The sequence below is a fragment of the Trifolium pratense genome, linkage group LG7 (assembly GCF_020283565.1).
Source record: "Trifolium pratense cultivar HEN17-A07 linkage group LG7, ARS_RC_1.1, whole genome shotgun sequence".
NCBI lineage: Eukaryota > Viridiplantae > Streptophyta > Magnoliopsida > Fabales > Fabaceae > Trifolium > Trifolium pratense.
In genome coordinates, this window is record NC_060065.1 from 58,837,980 (window position 1) to 58,865,802 (window position 27,823).

At 33.9% G+C, this 27,823-nt stretch overlaps 3 protein-coding genes across 4 annotated transcripts; 2 read left to right on the forward strand and 1 right to left on the reverse strand.

Annotated features, from left to right (window-relative positions):
• The first annotated feature begins 1,771 nt into the window (after positions 1-1,771).
• Positions 1,772-4,831, forward strand: LOC123899900 (E3 ubiquitin-protein ligase MARCHF2-like). Its single transcript, XM_045951163.1, has 7 exons — positions 1,772-2,151; positions 2,257-2,555; positions 2,659-2,744; positions 2,878-3,024; positions 3,759-3,861; positions 4,064-4,176; positions 4,460-4,831. Exons 2-7 carry the CDS (start codon positions 2,336-2,338, stop codon positions 4,550-4,552), a joined length of 762 nt encoding a protein of 253 aa, XP_045807119.1. The 5' UTR covers positions 1,772-2,151; positions 2,257-2,335; the 3' UTR covers positions 4,553-4,831.
• A 3,701-nt stretch (positions 4,832-8,532) lies between these two features.
• On the forward strand, positions 8,533-23,095 carry LOC123899901 (calcium-transporting ATPase 9, plasma membrane-type-like). Of its 2 annotated transcripts, XM_045951164.1 has the most exons (33): positions 8,533-9,062; positions 9,150-9,266; positions 9,350-9,389; positions 10,254-10,372; positions 10,457-10,588; positions 10,681-10,770; positions 11,236-11,305; positions 11,904-11,974; positions 12,058-12,141; positions 12,223-12,300; positions 12,380-12,451; positions 13,402-13,485; positions 13,600-13,682; positions 13,775-13,883; positions 13,978-14,033; positions 14,152-14,194; positions 14,296-14,379; positions 15,357-15,494; positions 15,720-15,785; positions 15,858-15,956; positions 16,207-16,317; positions 16,629-16,796; positions 17,122-17,181; positions 17,336-17,500; positions 17,635-17,751; positions 19,585-19,683; positions 20,406-20,543; positions 20,639-20,739; positions 21,337-21,382; positions 21,487-21,615; positions 22,123-22,230; positions 22,312-22,403; positions 22,618-23,095. In XM_045951164.1, the coding sequence occupies exons 1-33, from the start codon at positions 8,865-8,867 to the stop codon at positions 22,721-22,723; spliced, it is 3,273 nt and encodes a 1,090-aa protein (XP_045807120.1). In that variant the 5' UTR covers positions 8,533-8,864; the 3' UTR covers positions 22,724-23,095. The 2 variants fall into 2 exon arrangements, with proteins under 2 accessions (XP_045807120.1, XP_045807121.1); XM_045951165.1 differs by lacking the exons at positions 8,533-9,062; positions 9,150-9,266; positions 9,350-9,389 and adding an exon at positions 9,728-10,038 and having other exon boundaries at positions 22,618-23,093.
• A 244-nt stretch (positions 23,096-23,339) lies between these two features.
• LOC123899902 (receptor-like protein kinase) lies at positions 23,340-27,350 on the reverse strand. Its single transcript, XM_045951166.1, has 2 exons — positions 24,177-27,350; positions 23,340-24,085 (listed from the first exon to the last, which is right to left on the reverse strand). Exons 1-2 carry the CDS (start codon positions 27,073-27,075, stop codon positions 23,736-23,738), a joined length of 3,249 nt encoding a protein of 1,082 aa, XP_045807122.1. The 5' UTR covers positions 27,076-27,350; the 3' UTR covers positions 23,340-23,735.
• Between the last annotated feature and the right edge of the window lie 473 nt (positions 27,351-27,823).

The window sequence follows — 27,823 nt, forward strand, 5'->3', positions numbered from 1 at the left end:
CGTGTCCTTTCGCTTGGATTGGATTTTCCACCGTTAGATTTTTAACAGTAACCAACACAATAAACACATAAGATTTCGAGTAATGACTAAATTTCATCTCACAATTTTCTCCTGGTCCAATTTAATCTTTAACAAAAATAAACTTAAATTAGTTACATGGAGGACAAATTAATTCCGAAGTACACGTATCAATCATTACTTACTAGCAAATTAAATCATGAGCTAGGATTGATATGTAGTACTATAGCTGGAACCACAAACATATTGCCATGCACTTTAACTTTATCATTTCCCTAATAGGATATATTCATCTTGCCATCCACCGTTAAGATTTTTAACATTAACATACATAATAAACACATAAGATTTCGAGTAATGACTAAATTTCATCTCACAATTTTCTCCTAAGAATTTATTTTTAGCTTCTACATAAGTTTTCTTCTTCCCCTGTGATTAATAGTTTTCTGTTTTAAGTTTTGAGATTTTTTAATGAAAAAATTTAGATCTAAGATGTTTGATGAACTAGGTGAAAAATAATTTGTTTTTTATTAAAACAATCAGTAAAATGATAAACCCCATCCAATCCACCCGCCACCCGCACAAACCAAACCCGCTTAAACCGATTTTGTTATTTGGTTCGATATGGGCGTCTAAGCTTCACCCGCCTAAAAGACTTCTTTTATATATTAAGGCAGATAACAAAGTTTCCCTCCCAACTTATAATTATGCCGCCTAAACCACTCTCATTAATGATCTCTTTCACTTAAGCCTAAAAGACTTTTCCAATTCTCATTGTCTCAAAATTTTGAATATTGCTTTTCTACAATTGATTAAATATTTTTCATATATAAATTGGCATGTACGTACTCCGTATATCCATACCGTGATTTTTCAAAACATCTTCACAAACACATATCTTTGATTTTTTTTTTGTCTCAAATGGGTGCTTATCTGTTCAACGTGGAAAATACATATAATTGGTCATTAACTGTTCTTCTACTCATTCGTCAAAAAAACTGTTCATCTACTTTATGATGTTGTACTACTAGAGTACAAAGTTTTCATTGTAGTATTTTAAATTTTCTTAACTTTGGTTATTTGGTTTAACTTCGTGCGACATTATTTTTTCATGAAGCACAACATTAATTTTTATTGTTAATGTGTATTTTCTGCTTTTGTATAATGTCAATATTTTTGAGAGAGTATTTTTATGGAAAATGATAATTGGATATTTTTTATTAATATGTTTTTAATTTTGAAAGTATCATTACAACAAAGATTAAATTTGAAATACTATAATATATTAAATTTGAAGAATTCATATAAACTTCTTATAATAGAACCAATCGTTAGTTGGTTCAGTGGTGATTGACATTGAATTTCGTGGGAAGGATCACGGTTCGATCTCCCGCAACTGTGATCGGAAGGGGACTGAAATCATTTGACGTTAACCGAATGACCACTTAATGAAAAAATTTTGAAATTACTAATGACCACTTAATGAAAAAATTAACCGAAAGACAATATAATTTAGAAATCTTTTAATTACTTCTAATAATTTAGAGATTAAGTCAGGGAAAGAGTAATAGTTTATTGGCCAAATTAGTCTTTGGAACTCCTTATCCTCTATTATTATATCTTATTATGATTTATTTATTTTTGACTAATCTTATTATGAGTTTTTTTTTTTTTTTTTTTTTTTGGTGTAATCTTATTATGAGTTTTAAAATATAGTAATGGATGGATGAGATTAAAAGGAAATTGTTACTGCCACCTACCTACCTGTAATGGACAAAGGTGCTGACCCACTTTGTGATCTATAACTGATTATCTCTCTCTCTGCCCCGCCCTAGCTACATCACCATCATCAATTATCTCATTTTTCTGCGAACCCTAGATCCCTAATTGTTATTAGTTAAATCCTTCTTGCTTTGTGAAACCCATTCATTCTCCTCTTAATTAATTAAATTGAATAATAACAATAATCTCCACTCACTAACGTTGCGATTTGTGGAATCAAAATTCCCCTTTCTTGATGTTGTGTGCTTCGATTCAACGAACAATTGGGGGCATCTGTTTTTTACCATCCATCCATCCATTCATAATATATGTAGTTAGTTAGTTATCCTTATCCAATCCAATCCAATCCAGGTAACAAACTATTTTCCTTCTTTCTTTCTTTATTTATTTTTCCTATATTACTGTTTGTTTCAACTTCACTTTTCAAATACACTGTTGTTCATTCATTGTTTGCAGATTGTGCTGAAATGATATGTTGTAATTATAGCTGTGCCAATGAAACTAATTGTGTAATCCTTATTATACATTCTCCGAAATGCAATTAGCTTCAAACACTGACAAGGATGATGATGATGATGAATGTTCAGAAAGCCAACCCATCTTGAATCACCAAGACTCCTCCTTTTCCTGTGAAATTATTCCTGCCAACACTGATGATGATGATGATGATGATATAGAGAATGTTCCCGTTGACGACTCTTCTCATCTTCTAAATGCAGATCACCCGCAATGCCGAATATGCCTTGATCTTGGAGGTCTATAACTAATACTCTATTCCATCCATACATACATACATACATATAATTAATTAACTTTGGTTACTTATTATTACTAACCTTTCAATCAATTCTCTTTTAGGAGAAGACTTAATTGCCCCTTGCCATTGCAAAGGTACCCAAAAGTATGTCCATAGATCATGTCTGGATAATTGGAGGTCTACCAAGGCAAGTTCATTTGTCCTTCTTCATGTTCCTTATCAAGTGATCGTAATAATGCTAATGTCTGATTCAAATGTCCTATTTTATGATTGTACCATGCTTATCCACTTACTTTTTTTTCTTCCTTCTGTTGTACTAGGAGGGCTTTGCTTTTTCTCACTGTACAGAGTGCAGAGCTGTCTTCATATTACGAGCAAATGTCCCAAAAGATAGGTGGTGGTTGAGGTTGAAATTTCAGTTCCTTGTTGCCAGAGATCATGCATTCATTTTCATCATTGTTCAACTGGTATGTAATGTATTATCTCACGTCTTGTGAAATTGGTACTCACGTTTTGTCCTTTCATACTTGTTTTCTTCTGGTTAACGAATTAATATGAACAGTCCTTTATGTATTCAGTCACCATTCCCCTGTCAAGTAAAATGTTCTTGAGTCTTACTTGTTGATATTGCTGTTGTATCCCCTAGGAGTATGTGAATATGCACTGTCCAAGTTGTTCTGATTCTCGGGTGAAACCTTGGTTGTTAGTTTTGCTATCCAACTGAACAAGTTGGTTTATGTTTGATTTCTTTATTTTTGCTCGTCCTGCAAGGAAAGAAACAAACCCAAGTAATTCAATATTTTTAGCATGTATAAGCATAGTTATCAATAGTAGGTGATAGCACCGTCTTGGAGCAGAACGGCTGATGTGCGCTATTTGGACTTGATCGTATCGCATTACAGTTTTGGTCCCCATATTTTTTAACGAGTTTTCTTGTAATTTTATGACTGTTGATCATTCAAATCACTAGGCCGCATATCACATCATTTAAAATATGTAAGGTCACTATTTTAAAGGACACAAATTTGATGGAGGGACCGAAAACTGGGTGATATTGAAATGGGGGGACCAATTTCATGAGTGAATGAAAATATGGGGACCAAAACTGTAATTAAGCCATGATAAAATAGATTGTCTGATGGGATATTACTACTATTTCAGAGAATGTCTGTTAATTTCTTTTCCTTTTCTAATTGCACAGGTTGTTGCTTTCTTGGGAGTGCTTATTTACAAATTCTATGGAGATGAACTTAGAGAAATGTTTGGTTATGAAGAACATCCATATGGGTTTTATACAATGGCTGGTATTCCCCTTTCTTCTGCACTGTCAATTTGATGCCAATGTTTGCAGCTTTTCCACTCAATTGTGACATTTTCACGCTACGATGTTATATTTTCTCACTTATATAGTAAATTCAACACTTAAGATTTATGATAGTTGTGCTATCTTAGCCTATCAACTTATTCCATGCAATGGAAACTTGATAATATTTCTTTGTTTTGCAGTTCTCGCCATTATTTTGGTGGGTTTGCTCTATGGCTTCTTTATAGCGATAATATGTGGCCAAAGAATCAATGAACGCCACTACCATGTTCTTGCGAAACAAGAACTGACAAAGGTCTGCTATGTAATAATAAATGCTTTCAAATCATTTTGACGTACAAATTACAAGCTACAGAAAACCGAAGCATGTTACGCAAAACTAGTAATATATGCTTGCTACTAAACAGGTCTTTGGTCATAAGATATGCAATTTTGGGGAAACAATCATTTAATTACTTGTTCTTGTATCATTTAAGGATTATAGTTGATTTTGTATCATACAACGATTATATTAATTTTATTATAAAAAAATTAAGGTTTTAAACTCCTCACTTTGTTCTTTACAATGTCATTGTCAGGAATATGTGGTAGAAGATCGAGAACATGTAAAGAATGTGCCTGAACTCGACCCCAGCCATGTGACAGAACTAAGGATGTTGGGCCTTTACTAGCTGGTATATGTATATTTCATTCTTTCTTGTTAAAGTTTTCAGTTTTCCGTTTTTAGATGTTAAATTAGAAACGGTCTAAAGAGGAAGGGAGACCAATGAAAAGTATAGGCAAAACTGTTAAAAGATATATAGAATTAAGCAGACTATCTGTAAACTAGTCTTTACAAAATATTATGATGTTGTTTGATCCATGACCATGTAGCTTACTCCACCTAGTGGATAAAGATTTGGTTGTTGTTGTTGTTGGTGTTGTTATAAGTTCAAGACTTTCCTGGCCTATTATCCTTGTACAGATATGGACCTATTTATAGCAATTCATAGAAGATAAAAATTGCATGTTTTGTGTCCCTAATTTTGCGAAAAAAAAGTGCTGCTAAATATTACGAGGGAATTTGGAGACGAAAGGCAAGCATGTGCACATGGACATTGTAAAGAACTCAATTGCAGTTTCCTTGTTTCATGGAAATCATGTGGTGGGTGGGCGTAAATGTAAAATCAATGGACCAAAGTCATTCTTGTCTTTCGTTATTTAGGCTATGTTCGGTAAAAAATAGCGGATAGCTGATAAGCTAGCTTATAACGGATGAGCTTATAGCAAATAGCGAATAAGCTAGCTGATTGAATTTGTAGTGTTAGGGAAAATTAGCGGTTGAACTAACTTATAGGTATAAAATAACATAAAACAAATATGTTTAATTAATATTTAATTTTTTTCAAGGGGTAAAATTGGAAGAAACAATGATAAGTTATAAGCTCATAAAGCTACTTGAAATATCATCTAGAAAATATGCTATAAGCTAGTAAAATAAGCTATAAGCTCATAATAAAAAGACCGTTATCAAATAGAGCTTTTAACTTATAAGGTATAGGCTATAAGCTAGCTTATTTGTCTTCCCAAACAGAGCCTTACTATTTCGTCATAACCAGCATTATCCTTTCCAATATATGTAGCATTCAAGATCCAAAATCAATTCCATTTGGCAGGATGCTTCTGATTTCTGAATGTTGATCTGTTATAAAGGAGTGTATATAATCCAAACTATGATGTTATTTTTTTAGGAAACAAATATATGTTAATCCAAGGAGACAAATATATGTGGTTGCTCATTTTCTTAATTGGGTGGCCACATATTGGTCTAAGATCTCTATTTTTCATTCTCTGCCATTTTGTATCTTGAACTCTTTTAATATGATATGAGATTTGTTTCAGTAGAAAAAAGATCCGAAGTTACAATTTTTTTTAATGCGACAATTTTGTGGTAGTATAAAATTCAAGGCACAAATTATCAATATATGTAATACTTTTTGGTACAAGATGAAAAAAGAAAGAAAAGACAAATAAGAAAATTATCTAGAAAATAGAGTCCCACTAGCATCAGCTAACAGGAGGAGACTCATTCCATTTGACGGAATTGCTATAGTAGAATAATCTTTTTGGTTGCGAGCTCCTATCTTAGCTAAGTAGTCTGCACAATCATTGCTTTCTTGGAGAGTATGAACCACTCTAACCCGCGAGTCTCTAGTGAGGAGGTCCTTTATGTTGCGGATGATCGCTGCATAGTGGTGCCATTCGTTGACATGATCAGATAACAACTTGATCACAATTATAGAGTCAGAATAGCACCACAAATCTTTGATATCTAGCTCCCACGCCAAAACTAATCCATAGTACATTGCCAATAATTTTGTACGAAGGATGTTCGAGATTCCTATATTTCCAGCAAAACCATGGATTCACCCACCATCAGAGTTCCGAATAAGTCCTCTGAAGCCCAAGACACCAGGATTACCAATGCTACTCCTATCAACATTCAAGATCATACCGTTACCACCCTGAGCATTCCATGGACTTAAGTTTTGTTGAAGAAAACATATTGATTTAATGGCAATCTATTGATCCAGTATCAAAAATAAATTTGGGCATCATGAAAGACTTATTTTATTTGTGTACCATAGATTTGACATGTTTTTCATGTTATCTTTGTGTGTGCAAAAGTGCAAATTTATCAATCGCTAGTTGGTCCAGTGGTATTTTTACTAGTCAATGTTGTAATTTCAATTAGGGTAAAATATATTTTTTATTCTTACAAAATGATGACTTTACTATAGTTTAGCCTTTACTTAAGTTTTATTATATTTTTAGTCCTAGAAAATTATTTTGCACTTAGTTTTAGTCAATATTGTTAAGTCAATGTATATTTTTTAATGATTTTTTTCGTAGATATTTTTAGAACATAAAAAATAGTTCCTCTACAAAATTGAGCTCAAAATTTGATTTCTAAGTTATGTTTTTCATTATTTTTATTTTGAACTTTTACCGTTTACAAAATTCATATTTAATTCTTGTGTTGAAAAATTCCAATTTTTAGTGTATAAACTTTATATGATAAATGATATTTGGAACATCCAAGCAAAAAATTATTCAAAAAATTAAGTGTTTAATGATAATTAAACAAATTTAGTTTTAGTATGGACTAAACTATGTGCAAAGCAACTAGGTTTTGGTCTAGTGGTGAGGAGTTTGGATAGTATGCTATAGTTCCTGGGTTCGATCACCAGCTCATTGTAAACAAACAAAAAAAAAAATGTGCAAGAAAATCTTTATAGGAAGTGAGAATATAATAAAAATTAAGTAAGGATTAAGCTTAGAAGATTACCGTTATAGGAACCAAAAATATATTTAATCCTTTTAATTATTACACTTTTCTTGCCCCCCTCCCCTGCTAAATCTCTCACGCGCCTACACGCCTCTTGAAAAATAAAAAATATCTCTCGAGTTCTAGTACTCAAAGCATGTTTTTGAGTTGTATAATTCGAATTGGGTGAAAATTAAAAAGCATGATAAGATCAACAACAATGACAATAACATAAACATAAATCAAACACAAATAAGATTATGGATGAGTTAACTAATTACTTCATCTTCATCGTCTTTAAATATGTAGTTGCAATTTTATTAAATGTTCTTGACGAATTAAGTTTGAATAGCTATCTTAAACATATCTCATTAAAGGTTCAACCATTGTTCTCACATATATAGTTGTTGTTTTCAAGTTTCGTTTTGGTGAATTGAACCCGTCCATCAATATTCAACACTTTTCACCCTAAGACCATTCAATTGGCTCCTCAAATCACTCAATATAATATTTTGATGGATCCTAACTAAATCTGCCCGTCTTGTGCGATTGATGGCATTTTTTTTTTTATGCAAGAAAATTTATGTCATTTCATTCATAACAATAGTAGTAATACAATGAGGGGTTACATTAAAAGTACTGCGAGAACTAGCATGAGATAAAGCATGGGATTACATTATTTATAAAGTATTATGTACTAACTTCTTAGAGATCAGGGCAGAAACACCTAGTTTGAGTTCTAGAATCTAAAATTATGAAGAGCAGATAACAAGTTTTTTTTTTTTGAGACAAGCAGATAACACGTTTTGATCTCTAAAAAAAATTATTTTACATTGAATCATTCTATCTTTCTAAATTTTTATGAAGGAGATTTTTATAATATTATAAATATAGATTAAAAAAAATTGTTAAAAAAATATGAAAAGTATACCCGTTAATTTAGAAAAGAACCAAAAATCATGTCAGACACCAAACTTGTGAGATATTTTGAAAAGCCAAAATTTTATTTAACCCATTTTGTTTAATCATGTCACTTTACAAATACATCGTCAACAAAAAATAAAAAAACTTTACAAATACATACTTCTGTAAAAATAAAAATAAAAATAAAAAACTTCACAAATAAAATAAGGAGAAAACTTAGATCGACTACCATACATCCTTTTGATCCTGTTGGCTACTTAAAATTTGACACATGAACAATTTTTCTCCCTAAAATAATAGGGGAAACAAAATGAAAAATAAAAAATAAATAAATGAATGAACGAGCGGGTGTGCACCGCAAGCGTGTGCCTAGTTATTAGGCATAATATCATGATAATGATGCATCGATAGATTTGATTCAATAAGCAAATGTAGATGGTGTTTGTTTGTATTGTTTCTATATTTGGATAATGAAATACAAAAGAAAGAGAGTATTAATATTAATTAGTTAACTAACATTCTTCCAGCAATTAATAATAGCATTGGCCAATAATAGGCAATGCTTTGAGAAAAATGGGAGGGAGATTGTGTTGCGTTGTTTGTGATGATGATTCCGATTAATTATTACATTTGGATTTGAAATTGCAATTGCAATTTGCATGCATGATGAGAGCGAGGATTAGGGAGGGATTCATTCATTGATTGTTTCAGGAAGAAGAAGAAGCAATATTAGCATTATAACAAACAACAACATGACAACCACGGATACAACATCACGCGGTTCAACGTCATCCTCCAATGGACTCCTCACCGTCACCATTGCCAGCAGCACTCACCCTCACGGCCTCTCTGCTAACGAGGATGACGACGACCTCCTCGTTGATCCCGACGATCCTTTCAACATTACTCAAACCAAGAATGCTCCTCCCCAAACCCTCAAGCGTTGGCGAGTAAGCATTCATTCATTCATTCATTCATTCTGTTTTCTTCATTCATTCCATTAATATCCCAATATCTATTCATTTATTTATTTGCAGCAAGCAGCATTTGTGCTCAACGCGTCCAGGCGTTTTAGATATACTCTCGACTTGAAAAAGGAAGAGGAGAAAGAGCAAAAGAAAAGCATGATCAGAGCTCATGCACTAGTCATCAGAGTAATAATTATTATTATATATTATTATTAATAATATCAATGCTTTAACCTTATTTTCTAATCCATCATCAATTCTTTTATTAGGCAGCTTTGCTTTTCAGATTGGCCGGTGAACGCGAACTAGGTATGTATACTTATTATTTTCTTATAAACTTCCACAATCTTTCTCTTCTCACTGTTTATTTATTATATATATAAGTAAAGACAGTTCTCATCTCACAAGCCTGAGATTTTGTAAAACTGAGTTAGGTCCAACCCAACATTCTAAAATGGTATAGGGGTTCCACATTGGATGAAAGATGGCCTAAACATATTTTATAAGTAGAGTTAGTCGTGATCTTAGAAGCCGGCCGGTTTTGTAAGATTGAGTTAGGCCCAGCACAAAATTCTAATACCTTCCAAAACCTCATTCCTACAATAATACCTTTCTTAGTAATATTAACATGTCCTTTGCCCACCTTTCTAAAATGGCAAGTTTGTGCAATAAATAGAGCACAGCCAGAGTTCATCACAAACAAGGCAGCATTGATTGTTGTCAACTGCTAACATAAAATCCAAACTATACAACACATTGGCCTCGATGCACGCCTTTTCAGCAGCTGCATTCAGTTTATTTCCATTTTTCTTAAACTTGCCACTTGGAAAGCTATAAAAAGTCATGTCATTTAGAGATCAGTACTAGCAGCAGGCTGTATCTGCATAACCAGTGAAAGTCATCCACCAATCACCATTATAGAGTTAATGTAATATGACCTGCTTTTAGGTCCTAGCTGGTATTTGTTCTATACTCTTAAAAATTGAATCTTGGTTCTATCCCTTAATTAGTTTCTGTTTATGTTAACAACGATTGTTCCTTTACTTTTTTGGTTTATATTTATAAACAAATATAAATTTGTATAACTATGTTCACTGAAACCTAGTTATTTTGAGCTGTGATGAGCTTTTTAAATTGCTTATAACATCTTTAAATTAATATTTTGAATTGCAGTAACAAGAAGTACATCAGTGGCACCCACAACTGCAGGTGGTGACTATGCAGTTGGACTCGAACAACTTGTTTCAATGTCCAAGAATCAAAATATTTCTGCTTTACAACAATATGGAGGGGTAAGTCTACTTCAACATAATTTTGTATGTCATATTTAGCCATCTTATTTGCTAATACTATAATATAGTGATGTCCTTATTCAGGTTAAAGGCTTATCAGATTCTCTAAAATCAGATCTGGATAAAGGGATTAGTGGAGATGACGTTGATCTATCAAGGAGGAAAAATGCATTTGGAACTAATACATATCCTCGGAAAAAGGGTAGAAGTTTATGGGTATGTGATATTTTTAATTTTCTTTTAAAAAAAAGTTAGCATTATTGAATTAGTTCCTCTGCCGGTACTAATTATTTACAGTTGTTTTACAGAGGTTTCTATGGGAAGCTTGGCAAGATCTGACCCTTATAATATTGATTATAGCAGCAGCAGTATCATTAGTGCTTGGAATAAAAACAGAGGTGTGATTCACTACTCCTCATCAATCACAACAGTAATTTGAGCATTAATAGGTCCCTTGGTTTTGTGGGAGTATAGGAAGCTTAATAATTGAGAAATTAGGTCTACACGTGTTTGATACTTATGCTGTGTGAGGCTTAAACGAAAATCTTAACTGAATTCTGTCATTGTTAAGCTAGGCACACTGCATACACATAACAATAAAAAGTGAATTCATTGCATTTTGTTCTCAAAATAGATATTCAATTTCTTTGTTTTATTTTCATTTTGTTATTTCTATATTTTATGTGTTTATTTTGGGATTTTTGCATTCTCTTTCTGTCTTGTCAGTGCTTGGTTTCATTGTAATTTTTCTTTAATTCTAGGTTTTGACAGCGCTTGGTTTCATTGCAATTTCTTTTTTCATTCTACTTAATTATATATTCTTCCTTGAAGATTTTAGCTTTATCTTTATTTGAAATGGCCAGGGTTTGGAAGAAGGATGGTATGATGGAGGAAGCATTGCTTTTGCAGTTTTACTTGTCATTGTAGTTACAGGTAATGGAATCAACATTTTCTTTCATTTTGATGAATAGATATGTATTTACTCTTGATAATTGGTGTAGAAGAAATCATAGGACATGTTGATAATTCAAGTTTGATGTACAAGGATTGATAGTCTACACTCTATATCAATTATTGAATCATGTAAACTAAGTTACTCCATCTGTTCCTTTTTAACTGTCGTTTTTTAACTAAGTCTACACTCTATAGTTTAGTACATAGAACATAGAAAAATGTTTTAGTCTGTATAAACTATAAGAGTATATAAGAATTTTCTTAAGCTAAGCATAAGAGACTGTTAGATTAGAGTTTTGGAAAATTGTCTATTAATTACTCTGGTATAAGTTGTACTAGTCTACGAAATTTCAAAAAGTATGCATGGTATTATTAAAAAATTAAGATAAAACTACTAAATGTGAAATATAATCATAATCATTTATGTTTTGAGAAGAAAAAACTTAATACATCTAATTTAAATGACTGGTACGATTTATTTATAAAGAATATTAAAATTCCTAAGGCAGAGATTAGGAAAGTTCTTAATTTATTTATATTAACTTTATGCTGTTACTTTTATCTTTTTGTCTGTCAGCTGTCAGTGATTATCGGCAATCTCTTCAGTTTCAGAACTTGAACGCAGAAAAACAAAATATACAACTGGAGGTGTGTAGCATTATTATATTATTAAAAGATAACATCATGTGGAAGTTGAACTGATCGATCATGTACTCATGAACTCGCTACAGGCCATAAGAGGTGGTAGAACAATAAAAATATCGATATTTGAAATTGTTGTTGGTGATGTACTGCCCCTTAAAATAGGAGATCAGGTGAATTTCTGTAAAGCTCAGTTTCTTTCTTCGGTAATTAAATATTTTTGTTCTACGTTAATTACTCTATTGATATATCAGGTTCCGGCTGACGGAGTTTTAATTACTGGTCACTCACTTGCCATTGATGAATCCAGTATGACTGGTGAAAGCAAGATTGTATGTTGTTCATATATTCGATTGACCTAATCACTAGTTTTTAATCCGTATTGAATTTTAAGCAAAGAGTGTTCTGTAGGTTCACAAGGATCAAAAAGCCCCATTTTTAATGTCAGGTTGCAAAGTAGCAGATGGAGTTGGTTCTATGCTGGTATAATTTGAAATTATATTCTCTCCGCTAGTCTGCTTGTTATTTTAATGAGCAACGGCATAATTGTTTTTAGTGTTTGAATATTTATAGTGCAAAAGGTTTCTGATTTATAAAGTTTGTTTCTGCATTATGCTCTTTAGCCACATGAATGCTAATATATTTTTTTCCGTAGTTTATCTTTAAAAATGACTTACTAATCACTATATGGCATCATTGTGTCATTTGATTTATGTGACCGTTTCTTAATTGGCAGGAAAAGACTTTGTTGTTTTTGTTTTTATGGTACTTTTTTTTACTCAAATAAACTTACTGCATATCATTAATCAATAAATGTTCAATACAAAGGAGGATCATTCTCAAACACCTTGTGACTAGTCCTAGAAATGGCTGCCCTCGCTAACGAGTGAGCAATCATATTCGCTTCGCTTGTAGTCTAACAAATTTGACCTCAAAATTAGAAAACACAGATAAAATTTCTCTAATACTAGAAACAAGGGAACTATACTCTGACACTCCCAAACTATTAGAACTAATAGAGTTAACTGAAGTTTGGGAATCACTTTCAAAAATAACAAAATTAAACCCTTGCTGCCTAGCTAGATGGACTGCATCAAGCATAGCCGAACTTTCACCCTTGAAGCCTGCAGTTGATACCACTGGGATTGTGCTCGCATGAGAACACCATTGCTGGTTCGAAACACGCACACAGTAGAAATTATACCCTCTCTCGCGAAGAAACCAGCATCAACATTACACTTTAGCCACCCATCACTTGGTCTCTCCCAACGAGCCTCACTGTGAACCCACGGCTGATCATATTGTTGCTGCACCTTGTTCACTTCAAACCAATCCTGCTACGCGTCAAATGCTTGTTTTATGGTATTTAAGAACAAGTAAAAAATCCTTTTACAATGCTTCTACCCTGACACATTTTATCCTTCCCTTTGTAGGTAACTAGTGTTGGTATAAATACTGAGTGGGGATTGTTGATGGCAACTATCTCAGAGGATACTGGAGAAGAGACTCCATTACAGGTTGTTTCCCCTGCCCTATCCAAAACAAAGAAGGAAAAGGCTGTTGCTTTGGCTGTACCTTAAATAAACCTACACCATTTATGTGATAACCTTGTTTTCGTTGGTATTTAATAGGTACGATTGAATGGAGTAGCAACTTTTATTGGTATCGTTGGGCTTACTGTAGCTGCAGCTGTTCTTGTAGTCCTCTTGGGAAGGTAAACATAGATTGCTCTATTGGATGTACTAACTTATTAATGGAAGCTTGATGGCAACTTTGATTATCTGTGTAATGACTTTGGAATGTTAGATACTTTTCTGGCAATACGAAAGATTTAGATGGAAAAGTTCAATTTGTTGCTGGAGAGACTAGTATCAGCGATGCTGTAGATGCGAGCATCAAAATTTTTACCATTGCAGTAAGTGTGAATTCGAACTTATGTTAATTACATTGTTTTTTTCTTCTTTAATTTTTTGTAATAGTTTTTCTCAACTAAATATAGAGCCACGCAGGTAACAATTGTGGTTGTTGCAGTGCCAGAAGGTCTACCTTTAGCAGTTACCTTAACGTGAGTACATGTTGCTAGTTTATTTCGATGTACAACACAAGATGTAGCCAAAACTAAGCTGATTGATGTTGTTTATTCTAATCTCTGTAATTTATAATCTCAACCACTCTGATGACAGCCTGGCATACTCGATGCGGAAGATGATGGCAGACAAAGCCTTGGTAAGTATCTTATTATTCTCCAACAGTCATCCCAGTATTCTTGTAATTTTTGCTACAATTTGACATATTTAGTGTTAAAATATTTTCTAACAATGGTACAGGTACGAAGGTTGTCAGCTTGCGAAACCATGGGATCTGCTACGACAATTTGCAGCGATAAAACTGGAACTTTGACCTTAAACCAGGTGGGTTCCGTGATCGGAGGATTGGATAATCTAAAAGGAGTTATGCCATAATTTAGATTTTTGTTTGTGAACAAATGCTGCAAGAGTTATTTAATTGATGCAGCTCACATTGGTATCGGATTTTGTTGAAAGAGAGTGAAAACGAGACATATGGTAAAATCGTGTGTCTGAACTTCACAGTGAAGACAATTTTATATATAGACTCAAAGTAAAGATTACAAAAAATAAATATAGAAGATACTAACTCTATTTACATGATATGCCTATTATTAGAATTTGGGTTGAGCCTAATACAACCTTGCAATACCAGTTTGCAAGATGAGGTTGCCCAAGCTTTATATGCACTACGTAAGCCATATCTCTAGGCAATGTGGGACTAAATCAACCCCTTCATACCCAACACAATGAAGGTGTTGGAGGCTGCAAAGAAGGCAACCCAAATGCTACAATTAGGTGGCTAGGGGTGGGCCGCAATTTCCAACACCTATACAATAAATATAAGACCTGAAATGAGTTTATAAAGAGTGACACCCCCCACCTTACAAACCGGTTTTATAGGTATGTGTTAGGCCTAATTTAAAAACCTGATTTATTTAAATATAATATGAAGAAATAGATAAGAAACTCATAACAGATCAGCTGGTCAATGAATGGATTCAATTATTTGATAGACCCATTCTTGTGTGGACAACATTTCCAACTTTACTTTTTCTTTTGGTCACATCAAAGGTGCAAGCACATAGGTATAAGAGAAAGGTGACATAGTAAAGGATTAAACCTCACCCATTGCCGAATGAGTAAAATCGAGTTAACAATGTCCATAATATTGTTACATGCATAATCTATCTAATAGGTTTACAAGTTATTTGTTTATTCTGCCAAACTCCATGGTCCTTGCTGTATGCATTCTGTCTTTCATTTATTTAGAATCCTTGAATTATTAGGATGTGACAGTGGCTTATATATTGGAATTGTAGATGACTGTAGTTGAGGCATATGTTGGGAGGAAGAAATTAAATCCACCAGATGACTCGTCAAAATTGCATTCAGAAGTTTTATCTCTGATAAATGAAGGCATAGCGCAAAATACAACAGGCAATATTTTTGTCCCTAAGGTATGTCTTGCATTTCTACTTATTAATTTTAACAACTATATATCCACATCATGTTATGATATTTGGCACTAGATTACCCCAATAAAAGATCTTGTTGTCGTCCAACACAAACAGTTTCTTATGGTTTGTTATTTGAGAATCTTGATTCTTGTGATTCTTATTTCATGAATGCTTGAATCATAGAATTACTAGCATTGCTCTCTGTGACTTTATTTGCTTTGATAGGATGGTGGAGAGACAGAGGTTTCAGGATCTCCTACAGAGAAGGCAATTCTATCATGGGCTCTGAAGGTTCCCTTCCTGTTCTTTTTCCTTGATTAATGTATTGATTTTGAAGCTAAACTTATTGAATCCTCGTGGCAGTTGGGAATGAATTTTGAACTTATCAGATCAAGTACAAAGATTATCCATGTCTTCCCCTTTAATTCTGAGAAAAAGCGAGGTGGTGTTGCTGTGAAACTGGTATTCACTTGATAACATTGTTTACCAAATCATCATTTGATTTATTGTATTCCATAACTTTTATGAGACAAATATCCACCCAATTGTGCTTTTGATATTTTTGCTCTCACTTTTGAACAAATTTAGTTTCCAGAAGTGTATTTTGTTTTTCATTTTTGCTTATTTAGGGAATCATGTATATCAGTTGGATGTTGTTTCCATCGTATTTCATATGCTAATCAAGAAACGTTTGTTGTAATCTTCTTTGCAGGAGGACTCTGGAGTGCATATACATTGGAAAGGAGCTGCTGAGATAGTTCTAGGAACATGTACCCAATATCTTGATTCAGATGGTCACCGGCAATCTATTGAAGAAGAGAAGGTTAAGAATAGCAGATTCAAGTTGTAGAAAGTTTGTTGAGGGAATTAATATCATTGAACTGAACAAAGTGGAAATATGAAAAACATTTTCTTTTGGTTGATAGCTAACCCAAATTTAAACACCGAAACACAAGGCTACCACCTAATCAATTTATTCATATCGATGAGGCTATAGTGTTGTGTCAAGTTACTCTGATCGTATGCAATTATATATCAGTATTACTTTTCTTTTACCTAACATAGCAAGTGATAGCATTTCATAATATTTTCAGCACTTTCCTACATGTGTAATATTCCTTTAATAATCTTCAGGCATTCTTCAAGAAGGCAATTGATGACATGGCTGCTCAGAGCTTGCGTTGTGTTGCTATTGCATACAGATCATATGAATTGGACAAAATTCCATCTAAGGAGGAGGATTTAGACCAGTGGACCTTACCCGAACACGAGCTTGTTTTGGTTGCTATTGTTGGAATAAAGGTAAAACACAAGTTTTTTTTCCCACTTGTAATGCATTGTTACAAATTTGTTTCCCGCCCATAAATTGCAACTTTCTGAACGATTTAGTCTTAAATCGTTAACCGTTATGGTAGGTATATACTAATAAAGTTTTTTTTTTGTTGAATAATACTAATAAAGTTTTAAATACCACAAATTGTAATGAATTACAAATTGTGAGGTTGAAATTATTCTTTAGTGCCAAATATGGTGTTGTTAAGTATCGTGCTCTGGAACTCACGTTGTCCCTATGCTTTCAAAATAACCCTGTACGATCCTTCTAACACACATTTATCTGAATGATCAGGATCCTTGCCGCCCTGGAGTCAAAGAAGCTGTGAGATTATGTACCGAGGCTGGTGTTAAGGTAAAGTTTTAAGATTGTTCGAATCAAACAACTAGATATCATCATATTTAGATTGCAGTTCATTGAAATCATTATAACTTGCATGAGTATTTCTCCAAAATGTAAAATTAAGGGATCCCAACACATTGCATGTGTGTGAACTGTGAATCCATAGGTACGCATGGTTACTGGGGACAATCCTCAAACAGCAAAAGCAATAGCTTTGGAGTGTGGAATACTGGTTTCAACTGAAGATGCAGTCGAGCCAAATGTAATTGAAGGAAAGACATTCCGTCAATTCTCTGAAAAGGAAAGGGAAGAAGTTGCTAAGAAAATAACTGTATGATTCTTTTATTTTGATTTCTCATTATATTCATTATCTGTATGTACTCGAGAGTGTTACTCATCAACTGATAATTTATCTTATACAGAGGGTTTGATTGTCTGTACTTTTGATTTTCAAAATATATATAGGTGATGGGAAGATCATCTCCAAATGACAAGCTTTTGCTTGTGCAAGCACTACGTAAAGGAGGTGAAGTTGTTGCTGTCACAGGAGATGGAACTAATGATGCCCCTGCTCTTCATGAGGTCTGTATATTTCTTGGATGTACAGTTTTCAGATTGAAAATTTCAAAGATTAAATACGTTACTTGACACTAGTGTAAAGAAATATTACAGTTTTTTCAATGCATTTTTGTTAATTTATTTTAATTATGTTTTTTATGGTAAAAATACAATGTTTTTTAAGATTATATTTGAATTTTATTGAAGTTTAATTCTTAAATTCTATATTTAACAAAATAGTGTTAACTAACCGCTGGGTATCTAGAGATGAAAGTACCCGGAGAGGCTATACCTCGAGGGAGAGCTATTGCTTTTTGGAGATAAAGCATAGTACTCACTACTCAGTGACTTCAACATGTGGGGAAGCCTAACTGTCTGCCAAGTGTGTGTGATGAAAAAGTACACGTTAGCTCAAAATAAGCTAAATGAAGATGATATAATAAGAGAACATGCATATATGAAAAGCCTTATGGTTTTTATTAAATATATGGTGGTATGTTCACTCTTTATTGTTTGTTGCTTGGCCCATTACTCAACAGATTATGCATAATGCAAAGGTGAGGCTAATGTGCACATGATGACTCAAACATGGAGTTATGACATAGTAGACTAGGCATATAAGTGACAAGGGATTAGAGATCCTTGTAAACGGGAACAACAAACAAACACTACAGGCGCAATGACATATTATGAAAACTGATAAGCACTTGCTTGTAAAGGAAAAATACCACTCATTTTATGAATAATTTGTGTTTCGCGTCAAAAAAATTTGTGTTTGATGCAGAGACCAAAAGGTCTATTTACCTTGGGTCTCGAAGGTACAACTTTGATTAGCAATTTGGGACCTTGTCGAACAAGAGTTTTAGAAGTAGAGATGTTATATTTTTTGAGGATTGGGCAACTAAATATTCCAAACAGTATGAGAAAACTTAGTCAAAGGTCAAACAGTAGTTGTAATCAGAGGCCACCCCCTATGATACGCCATGCTGATTTAGGGGTAAAAGCTGTCAAGACCAATCATAATGAAGTTGATGATGTATTCAAACACAAGTTTGATTAGTTTGGTATAGCGATCAACAAAGACTAATAATATACAACTGTTATGGCAAAACCTATTAGAAAACATCAACTACGAAGATAAACTAGACAGAGACATCCATCTACTGGATATTTTTCAATGAATATGCAACACATAAAAAATAAGAGAACCTCAAAGCTATGGAGAAGCTACTGCTAACAATGATATGGAAGAATGAGTGAACTCTATGCAAGAGGAGATGCAATTTTTGCATAAGAATCATACACATCATCTCGCTGAGCTACTAAAGGGGAAACAAGCCTTGAAAACAATTGGGTGTACTAACTTAAATCTAAAGAGAGTAGCTCGAGATCGGGGTATAAGGCTTAAATTATTTAAATGATGTAAGGAAAATAAAGACATTGGTTTTGAAGAAATATTTTGTCTCGCAGTGTATGGTCATAAAAAGATAGACAACTATTTCCTATTATAAAGGTCAACCAAATCATATACTTGATGAGGAGATTTCATCGTATCTTATTCCAAAAAAGATATAAATTATAAATTCATATTACAATATAAACTATAGTAGAGAATATTTATTACAAAAAAATTCATATACCAAAAGGATTCGACACATTTGGCAGACAGTTAAGAGATATATCTTATAGGTGATTTACGGTTCACCTAAAAAAACATCACTTCATTCAAATTCAAATATATGTCGACATGCTAAAATACAAATCACCAAATTACTTAAATCGGGCTCACAAAATTTCTGCAATTGTACTATTGCTCTTATTATAGTTGATATCTTGTTTTACTATTTTGCATTTTAGGCAGATATTGGTCTTTCTATGGGTATCCAAGGAACTGAAGTTGCAAAAGAAAGCTCAGATATTATAATCTTGGATGATAACTTTGCATCAGTAGTAAAGGTAATTAGTTATTCAGTTTAGCATCAGTAGTAAAGTAGTTTTTTTTCTTTTATGTGTCTGCAATCGGTACACCACTTCACATGCACAAGTAAAAGTCACATGCATTTCTTTTGCAGTTCTTATAAGAAAACAAAATTTTCTGATTATGCTTGAGTGAGTAAAGCAACTCAGCAACCATGATCCTTATATACACTTGGTAATTAATTACATGTTATGTTTATAAGAAGAAATAATTATAAGTGCAACTTCCTAAACTCCCTAAGTACACGAATCTAAACATACAACCTAAGACTTAAACTGTTCCTAATTCGAATGGGAAACATACATGAATCTTGATATTTCCAAAACTAACCCTCAATTTAGCGAATAGGTGTTCTCCATTCCCAGTTTGGATACAATTTGTTCAAAATTTGAGCTTGGAGTTGTGCTTGGATCAATGGACCTGGAGCACCAAAAAGTGACACAGCCGCACCTTTAATATTTTTAAACAAATAAAAATGGGAAGTCGTATGTATATAACTTGTGATTTGCACTTTTTCGATACTAATTAATTACAACTCCCAGTCTTTTTAAAAAGAAAAATAAAAAGGAAAGTCCAGATTGTCATTCACAATTTCCCCCAATTTAGTAATTGCTTTTACTCCATATTTCTCCACATGTTACATCATTTTGGTAAAAAAAAAGGTGTAAATTGTCTAAGACATGTAGTTCACTTTGAATAGGTTGTTCGCTGGGGTCGTTCTGTTTATGCAAATATTCAGAAATTTATTCAGTTCCAACTCACTGTAAATGTTGCTGCTCTTGTTATAAATGTTGTGGCAGCGGTATCTGCCGGTGAGGTTCCTTTAAATGCAGTACAGGTACCTCACCCTCTTTTGTTGAGTTGTGTTATGTGTATGATATACATTTACCAATCTGTAGCTATTGGTTTCTGATATACATTTTCTTGGTACAGCTTCTGTGGGTTAACCTTATTATGGACACACTTGGGGCACTTGCTCTGGCTACCGAGCCACCGACTGACAGCCTTATGCACAGATCACCAGTTGGCCGAAGGTTTGGATTGATTGGCTTCCTCACTATGTTTGCAGCTTAAGCTTAATAGTTAGTAATCTTGGACCTGCATGGTGCTGGCTAGGGCATAAAAGAAAAACCCACAAATCTGTCACTTACTGCTTGCTCTGTTAAACATAATGAGTTTTTCACAGAGAAGACAAAGAAACAATCTTTCTTCCCCATAAAATAGTATTGGTAGTGACAAAGTATTTAAGTATGTAATAGTCCAATGAAGTACATCACAGAAAAATCTGACCATTCTCCATGATTCCTTGCACTCTTTATTTCCAAAATGCAAGAAAATGAGTGAGAAGAAACAAACTCACTGTTCTTCGTCATACCAATAAAGCATGTGAAAATATGAGTTTCCAATGTGCCCCCTTGTGTCTTCATCTTTATTTTTAGTAAACTGCATTATTTTTCCTCACGTTTTTTGTGAAATTCCTTCCACTTTTATGTTTATTCAATCAACCGAATTTTAAATAGTGGTAATTTCTCTATAATAGAGGCACCTACTGACTGAGCTTATAGTTGATTTGGGCTTTGACTTGACCTTTATTTGCACAATTTTAATATGATGTTATGTTTGGCTTTCAGGGAACCTCTTATAACGAATATCATGTGGAGGAACTTGTTCGTACAGGTAAAATATATTTTACTCCTTATAGACACCTTTAAAATCATTGAAATGGAAGCAGAGGGAACTTCAGATCCTACTATTTAACGATAATTAATTTGGCATTGTAGGCTCTTTATCAAGTGATTGTTCTTCTGGTTCTTAACTTTGGTGGTGAAAGTATTCTACGTCAAGATTCTAGGACTCATACCTTACAAGTGAAGAATACTTTAATTTTCAACGCATTCGTCCTGTGCCAAGTTAGTACATGTTAATGAAAATATGAGATAGATATTTGGTCATGCCCTTGCTTATTATTGGATAATTGGGTTTTGTCAGGGATTGATGGATTAAACCCCTCTTTATTCCCTCACCTACCTGAATCTCTTATTCTATGTTTGGATTGATAAAAAGAAATTAATGGAGTAAAATGAAATGGAATCATTGTAGGTTCCATTGTTTGGATTCTTTACAAAGAATGAAATAAGATGAAACATTATGGATTGTATTACATCTCATTTTATCCATTGCCCTCCTAAATTTGAATGAAAGGGGCTGGTTTTTATTTTCTTCTATATTCTTTCATAAAAATATCCATATGATGAAATGGTAACTTCATTTCATTTCATTCAATCCCACTATTAGATATCTAATAAGGCATGGAATCATAAAGTGGTATTCTCCCCCTATACAATTGCAAAAATGTTTATAGTCGAGTGAGTTCATCAAATTCTTATTTAACAGTATTATAATGTTTCAATTGATAGATATTCAATGAATTCAATGCTCGAAAGCCGGAAGGAATGAATGTCTTCAAGGGAGTGACTAAGAACCGTCTCTTCATGGGAATTGTTGGAATGACCTTTATACTTCAGGTAAATAGGCATCATTCTTTTATTTATTTTCTCAGTTGGCAACATTTTGAGTGCACCTGTGACGTTTTGTTTAATTGATAGATAATCATCATCGAGTTCCTTGGGAAGTTCACAACGACAGTGAGGCTTAATTCGATGCAGTGGCTTGCTTGTCTTTGTATTGGGCTGTTCAGGTTAGTACACTCAACTGCAGCAGGTTGATTATCCATATTGAGAATATTTTTACAATCACAAATTGATGATCATTCTTCCCTCTCAGTATATCTTAGCAATATTATTATGTGAAAAAACTTAAAAAATTCTATATGCAAGTTTGCAATCCATTTAGGAGCTTCATATGTTGGCCCTGGCCCTGAGTACTAACCGGCTGATTTTGCCTTTCAACAGCTGGCCACTTGCAATACTTGGAAAATTAATTCCAGTTCCCAAAACACCATTGTCACGATGCGTCTTGAAGGTGTTTAGGCGCTTGAAGAAATCTAGGACTGCATAATGGGTTGCCAAACTTATAACCAGCAATTCATAGTAAACTAACGACTGACAGACGTGTAACCGTACATATCCCTGAGCTGAGCCGGGTCTTCTTTCTAGAATTTGTAACATACTGTATATTCAACATATATAGCAATTATATCATTTTTAGATTGTAAGATACTGTATATTCAACATGTAGCAATCATATCATTTTTAGACTGTAATATACTGTATATTCAGCATATATGGCAATTGTGTTTAGACAAGTTACAAATATATGTCAAAGTGGACAATACCAATACTAAGCACAATGCTGCTAATGGATCCTAATACTAAGCACAATGCTGATAATATTTTTTGACAAAATAGAAGTACAATTTATTAAATCATATAAACCTAATTTCTTAATGCAGAGACTCTTACAACTGCGTGTTGTGTTAGTATTAGAAAGACAAAAAAAAATGATGTGCATGTATTCATAATATTAGAAGTAAAATTATGACTAAGATTTATTTGGTTTCACATATCGATGAAATAATTTTCTACTTTGAAATTTTTTGTATCTTCTATACTAACGTCGTGTCACAGAACATTTATATTCATATCAACAAATACAGTATTCGTCATGCATAACCATTGTTTTGAAATTTCTCATGTTTTTTGTTTGGATTTTTTTAATTAACAAACATGTTTATAAACTTGCCAGTTTAAAAATTTTACAGTAGTATATCACTTTGACGCGCAATGGCCAATGGATATGGATTTTACATATCTGCAGTTTCTACTTTCTAGTGGTATACCCTAATGAGATTTTCTGCTTTGATTGGGAAAAAACAGGGTAATAATAAAGATTATCTCAGCTCAAGATCACAACATGTTTCAACAAAAGCTTATACGATTATGATAGTATTCACAAGATAAAGAGCCATCCAACAAAATTTGAAGCAATCACAATACAACAAAAGGGATATCCATATCCCTATCAATACCATATCATGAGCATAGATACAAGTTAGAAACCTTTTGAAAAACTAGCCCTTCATACTTATTTTCTGTGGATTAGAATCTGATAATTGCTTGGTAACATCTGTCATTGTGGGCCTCTTGTGTGGATCTTTCTCAGTACATCTCAAAGCCAGCATAAGCACTTTAGTAACATTTTCCATTATATTGGTATCTAGACATTCATTTACAAGGCTTGAATCAACAATTTGGTTAATTTCTCCTGTTTCACTCCACAACAATCTAACCCAGCCCACTATATCAGTACCCTCCATAAATAATGGATCTACTACCTTCTTCCTGGTTATCAGCTCAAGCAAAACTACCCCATAGCTGTACACGTCACACTCCCTACTACTTGTTGTTGTATAAGCATTCTCTGTCACAGGCCAATATAAACATATTAATCATCCATATGAGAATATTGCAAAGAAAAGAAAAATCCAATCAGCAGTTAGTTAGTTAGTTACCTGGCGCAATATAACCAATTGTGCCCGGCACATATAAGGAAGGATTTGATGTAGAAGACTGGTCCAAAAGTTTGGCAATACCAAAGTCAGCAATGTGAGGCTCCATATCAGAGTCTAAAAGTATGTTGTTTGGTTTGATATCTCGGTGCACTATGGGAGGATCACAGTCATAATGGAGATAAGACAACCCATGAGCAATTCCAACAGCTATCTTATACCGGACATTCCACTCTAAGGATGGTGTTGGTTTCTTTTCATGCAATACATCATAAAGGCTTCCATTTGGCATGTATTTGTACAGAATTAGACCATAATCTTGTCCAAACCAAAACTCTTCCAATTTAACAAGATTTCGATGCCTAACTTGTCCAAGGGTTTGAATTTCTCTGATCATGCTCATGTTCTTACCTTTGCTGGCAGCAAATGCTAGCTTCTTTACAGCAAAAGCTTTGTCTTGACTTACAAGGGCTTTATAAACAACTCCATGGGCTCCCCTTCCAATAATATACTGATCACTGAGGTTCGATGTAGCCTTCAGGACTTTGTTAAAAAGGGACGAAGGACCACCATTATCAGTAATATGGACCTGCTGCTTAGATTTTCTGCCATAAACAAAGATATATACTAATCCCATCAACAGAAAAACAACAAATATTGAGGATCCTAAAGCTATCATCACAATTGCAGTTTTGCTGAGGCCTTTTTGTTTCACTGTTTTGTTATCACATGGTTTTAGATGGCTGCTTTTGGTGCAAACCAAACCATCGGATGGTGAACAACTGATACATAGCCCAGGATTCCCCAAAAATGATGACAAGGGAGAATTAAGCAGCTTCATTAGACTCTTTGGTATGAGACCCTGAAAAGAATTATATGAAATATTGATTTGAACCAATGATGGGAGTTCATCAAGAACTTGTATGCTTCCTGTCAAATTGTTCTGAGACAGATCCAACATTTGCAAAGTTTTCAGTTTTCCAATTTCCACAGGTATGTCTCCTATCAGCCCATTAGAACTTAGATTTAACCCGTAGATCAAATTCTGCAATGCCCCAACCGATCTAGGAATCCTCCCTCCAAACATATTGCCGCCAAGCTGTAGTTCAGAAATATGGCTAAATGCCGATAAGAAAGCTGGAATGCCGCCACTAAAACGATTCTCACTCAAAATTAGTGTGTTTAGCCTTGTCCATCTCTGCAAACTTGATGGCAAAGAACCATTTAGGAAATTAAATCCCACGTCAAACTTGTCCATTTTAGTACAGTTTGACAGCTGAAATGGCAAAGGACCTTCTAAGTTGTTGTGAGCAAGAATCAAAGTCCTAAGGTTCACAAGGTTTCCTATCTCTGATGGTATTGGGCCGCTAAATTTGTTCATGGGCAAAATTAAATCTGTGAGATTTTTGCAGTTTCCTAAACTTGATGGAATTGAGCCATTGATTTTGTTGTTGGTGATATCCATGTATAAGAGATTGGTATTGGTTTCAAAATCAGGAAGAGGCCCAGTAAAGTTGTTTTGTTTAAGAATGACCCTTCTTAGAGTTGTGCATCTTCCGATATCACGAGGTATGCTACCTTGAAGTTGATTGATTCCCATATTCAAAACGCTTAACTTTCTGCCAAAACAAAGATTTGGTGGGAGGTTGCCTGTGAACTTATTATTTATAAAGTCCAACTGCAACAAAGTGCTTTTAATTCCCAAGCTTTGAGGTATGACTCCAGAAAACATGTTGTTAAACAAGGAGATGTTTTTGAGGTTCTTGAGCTCTGTCATCTCCACAGGAAGTTCCCCAGAAAGGCTATTATTATACACAAGTAGATGCTCAAGACTTTGAATCTTCCATATACCAAGTGGAATTTCACCACTCAATTGATTGGAAAACAGTTCAAGGTCCTGCAGTTCACTCAACTTTTCCAATTCAGTTGGAATGTTTCCATCAAGTCGATTCGAATACAAATGCAAACTATTCAATGACTTGCAGTTACCTATTTGAGGAGGTATTTTTCCGGACAAATGGTTCTCAGGAAGGTTTAGAAGGGAAAGTTTGGTTAGAAGACCAATAGAGGATGGAATAGTTCCAACCAAGTTACATCTGACAGCAGAAAATAGTGATAAAGAAGTACAGTTCCCAATGGCTGAGGGAATGCCTCCACTAAAGAAATTGAATGAAATATCCAAAAAAAGTAAATTTTGACAACCAGAAGAGCCACCAAATGGAATAGTACCTGTTAGTTTATTGTAGGCAACATGAAAACGAACAAGATTATTATTGAGAGTGTGGGGAATGACACCCTGGAAGTGATTATAGTTCAAAAACAAGTCTTGCAGTTGAGTGCAGTTCCCGATGGTTGAAGGAATTGTACCGGAGAAGTTGTTAAATTTGAGATACAAGTAGCGAAGTTGAGTCATGTTGCCTATACTAGTTGGAATGGAACCGGTGAATTGGTTATAAGAGAGATCAAGAAGGAGAAGGTGAGGGAAGTGAGTCAAAAAATGGGGAAATGGACCTGTGAGAAGATTAGTAGAAAGACTGAGATAGGTGAGTTTATGAAGGTTATTGAATGAGTGAGGTATTTGGCCGGTAAAGTAATTATAAGTAAGGTCTAAGTGTTTGAGTTGTGTGCAATTAGCAATTTCAGGTCCAAGTTGACCAGGAATGTCAAGATAGGAAAGGTTGAGAGAGATGACACGGTGGGTATTAGGGTGGCATTGAACACCCTCCCATGAACATGGTGTGGAATGAGATGGAATCCATGTGGAGTTTATGGGAGAAGGAACATATGTCCAGTGAGACATGAATGATAAGAGTGCCAACCCATCTGAGTTGAGTGCTGCAGAAACGGAATAATAATAATAATAATACAAATGCAAGAAGAGAAGGCACAGTCTCATCATCATGGTTGGTTAATGGTTGGTGGTTGAAGTTGAGATCAAATCAAAAGAAGAAACAAGTGAGTGGTGTTGTGTTGCAAAGCAAAGAGAGGAATGTTAATAGGAAGCGGTGGTGTTTGTCTGTAGTATCTGTTCCATTGCCATTGGTTTGCTGATATGCTTGTTTGTTTGGTCATTAAATACTACAGCTCAGCAGTACTGTTGAGTTGAGCTTAAAAAGTCTTGAGTTCACACTTACTACGCATTCACATTCAACTTCTCTTGACTGACTCTGCTTTTTCTTCTTTTATTATTTATTTATTTACTATATTTTTGTCTTTAATCCTTCCATACCCCATTTCACTTTCTCAATTTAACTAGTTTTAATTCTTTGATAATAGTACCTGTTTGGAGTTATTATTCTTCCACTAACCCTGGTTTTAACTGGTTCAGCTCAGGTCAGGTCAGGTGGGAAACAAAGAGCTTGGACTGAGTAAGTGAATGAGTCATGGAAACAAGGACATTCCTTTTTCTTACTTCCCCATATCCATATATTCAAACAAACACAAGTTAGGTGGATATTGTTTTTTATATTTCTTAAATAAATAAATTGTTGCATTTGCCACTTTCTTAGATTTGCTTTCATCGCTTAAATAAATAAATAAAGACTTCCTTTTAAAGAAAAAAATACAAATTGTACAAAGACTTTTGTCACATGAATGAATGAATGAATTGTACTGCACTTTCATTTCTAATAGAATTGAATAAAATACAA

Excerpts from the sequence above, each read along its gene's own strand:
- LOC123899901 (XM_045951164.1), top strand. The coding sequence starts at position 8,865 with ATGACAACCACGGATACAACATCACGCGGTTCAACGTCATCCTCCAAT. Across the intron at positions 12,452-13,401 it reads ATGGAGTTGGTTCTATGCTG|GTAACTAGTGTTGGTATAAA; the intron begins GTATAATTTGAA and ends TTCCCTTTGTAG. Across the intron at positions 16,318-16,628 it reads AATCTATTGAAGAAGAGAAG|GCATTCTTCAAGAAGGCAAT; the intron begins GTTAAGAATAGC and ends AATAATCTTCAG.
- LOC123899902 (XM_045951166.1), bottom strand. The coding sequence starts at position 27,075 with ATGATGATGAGACTGTGCCTTCTCTTCTTGCATTTGTATTATTATTAT. Across the intron at positions 24,086-24,176 it reads AATTGGTTATATTGCGCCAG|AGAATGCTTATACAACAACA; the intron begins GTAACTAACTAA and ends GGCCTGTGACAG.
- LOC123899900 (XM_045951163.1), top strand. The coding sequence starts at position 2,336 with ATGCAATTAGCTTCAAACACTGACAAGGATGATGATGATGATGAATGT. Across the intron at positions 2,745-2,877 it reads ATAATTGGAGGTCTACCAAG|GAGGGCTTTGCTTTTTCTCA; the intron begins GCAAGTTCATTT and ends CTGTTGTACTAG. Across the intron at positions 3,025-3,758 it reads TTTTCATCATTGTTCAACTG|GTTGTTGCTTTCTTGGGAGT; the intron begins GTATGTAATGTA and ends CTAATTGCACAG.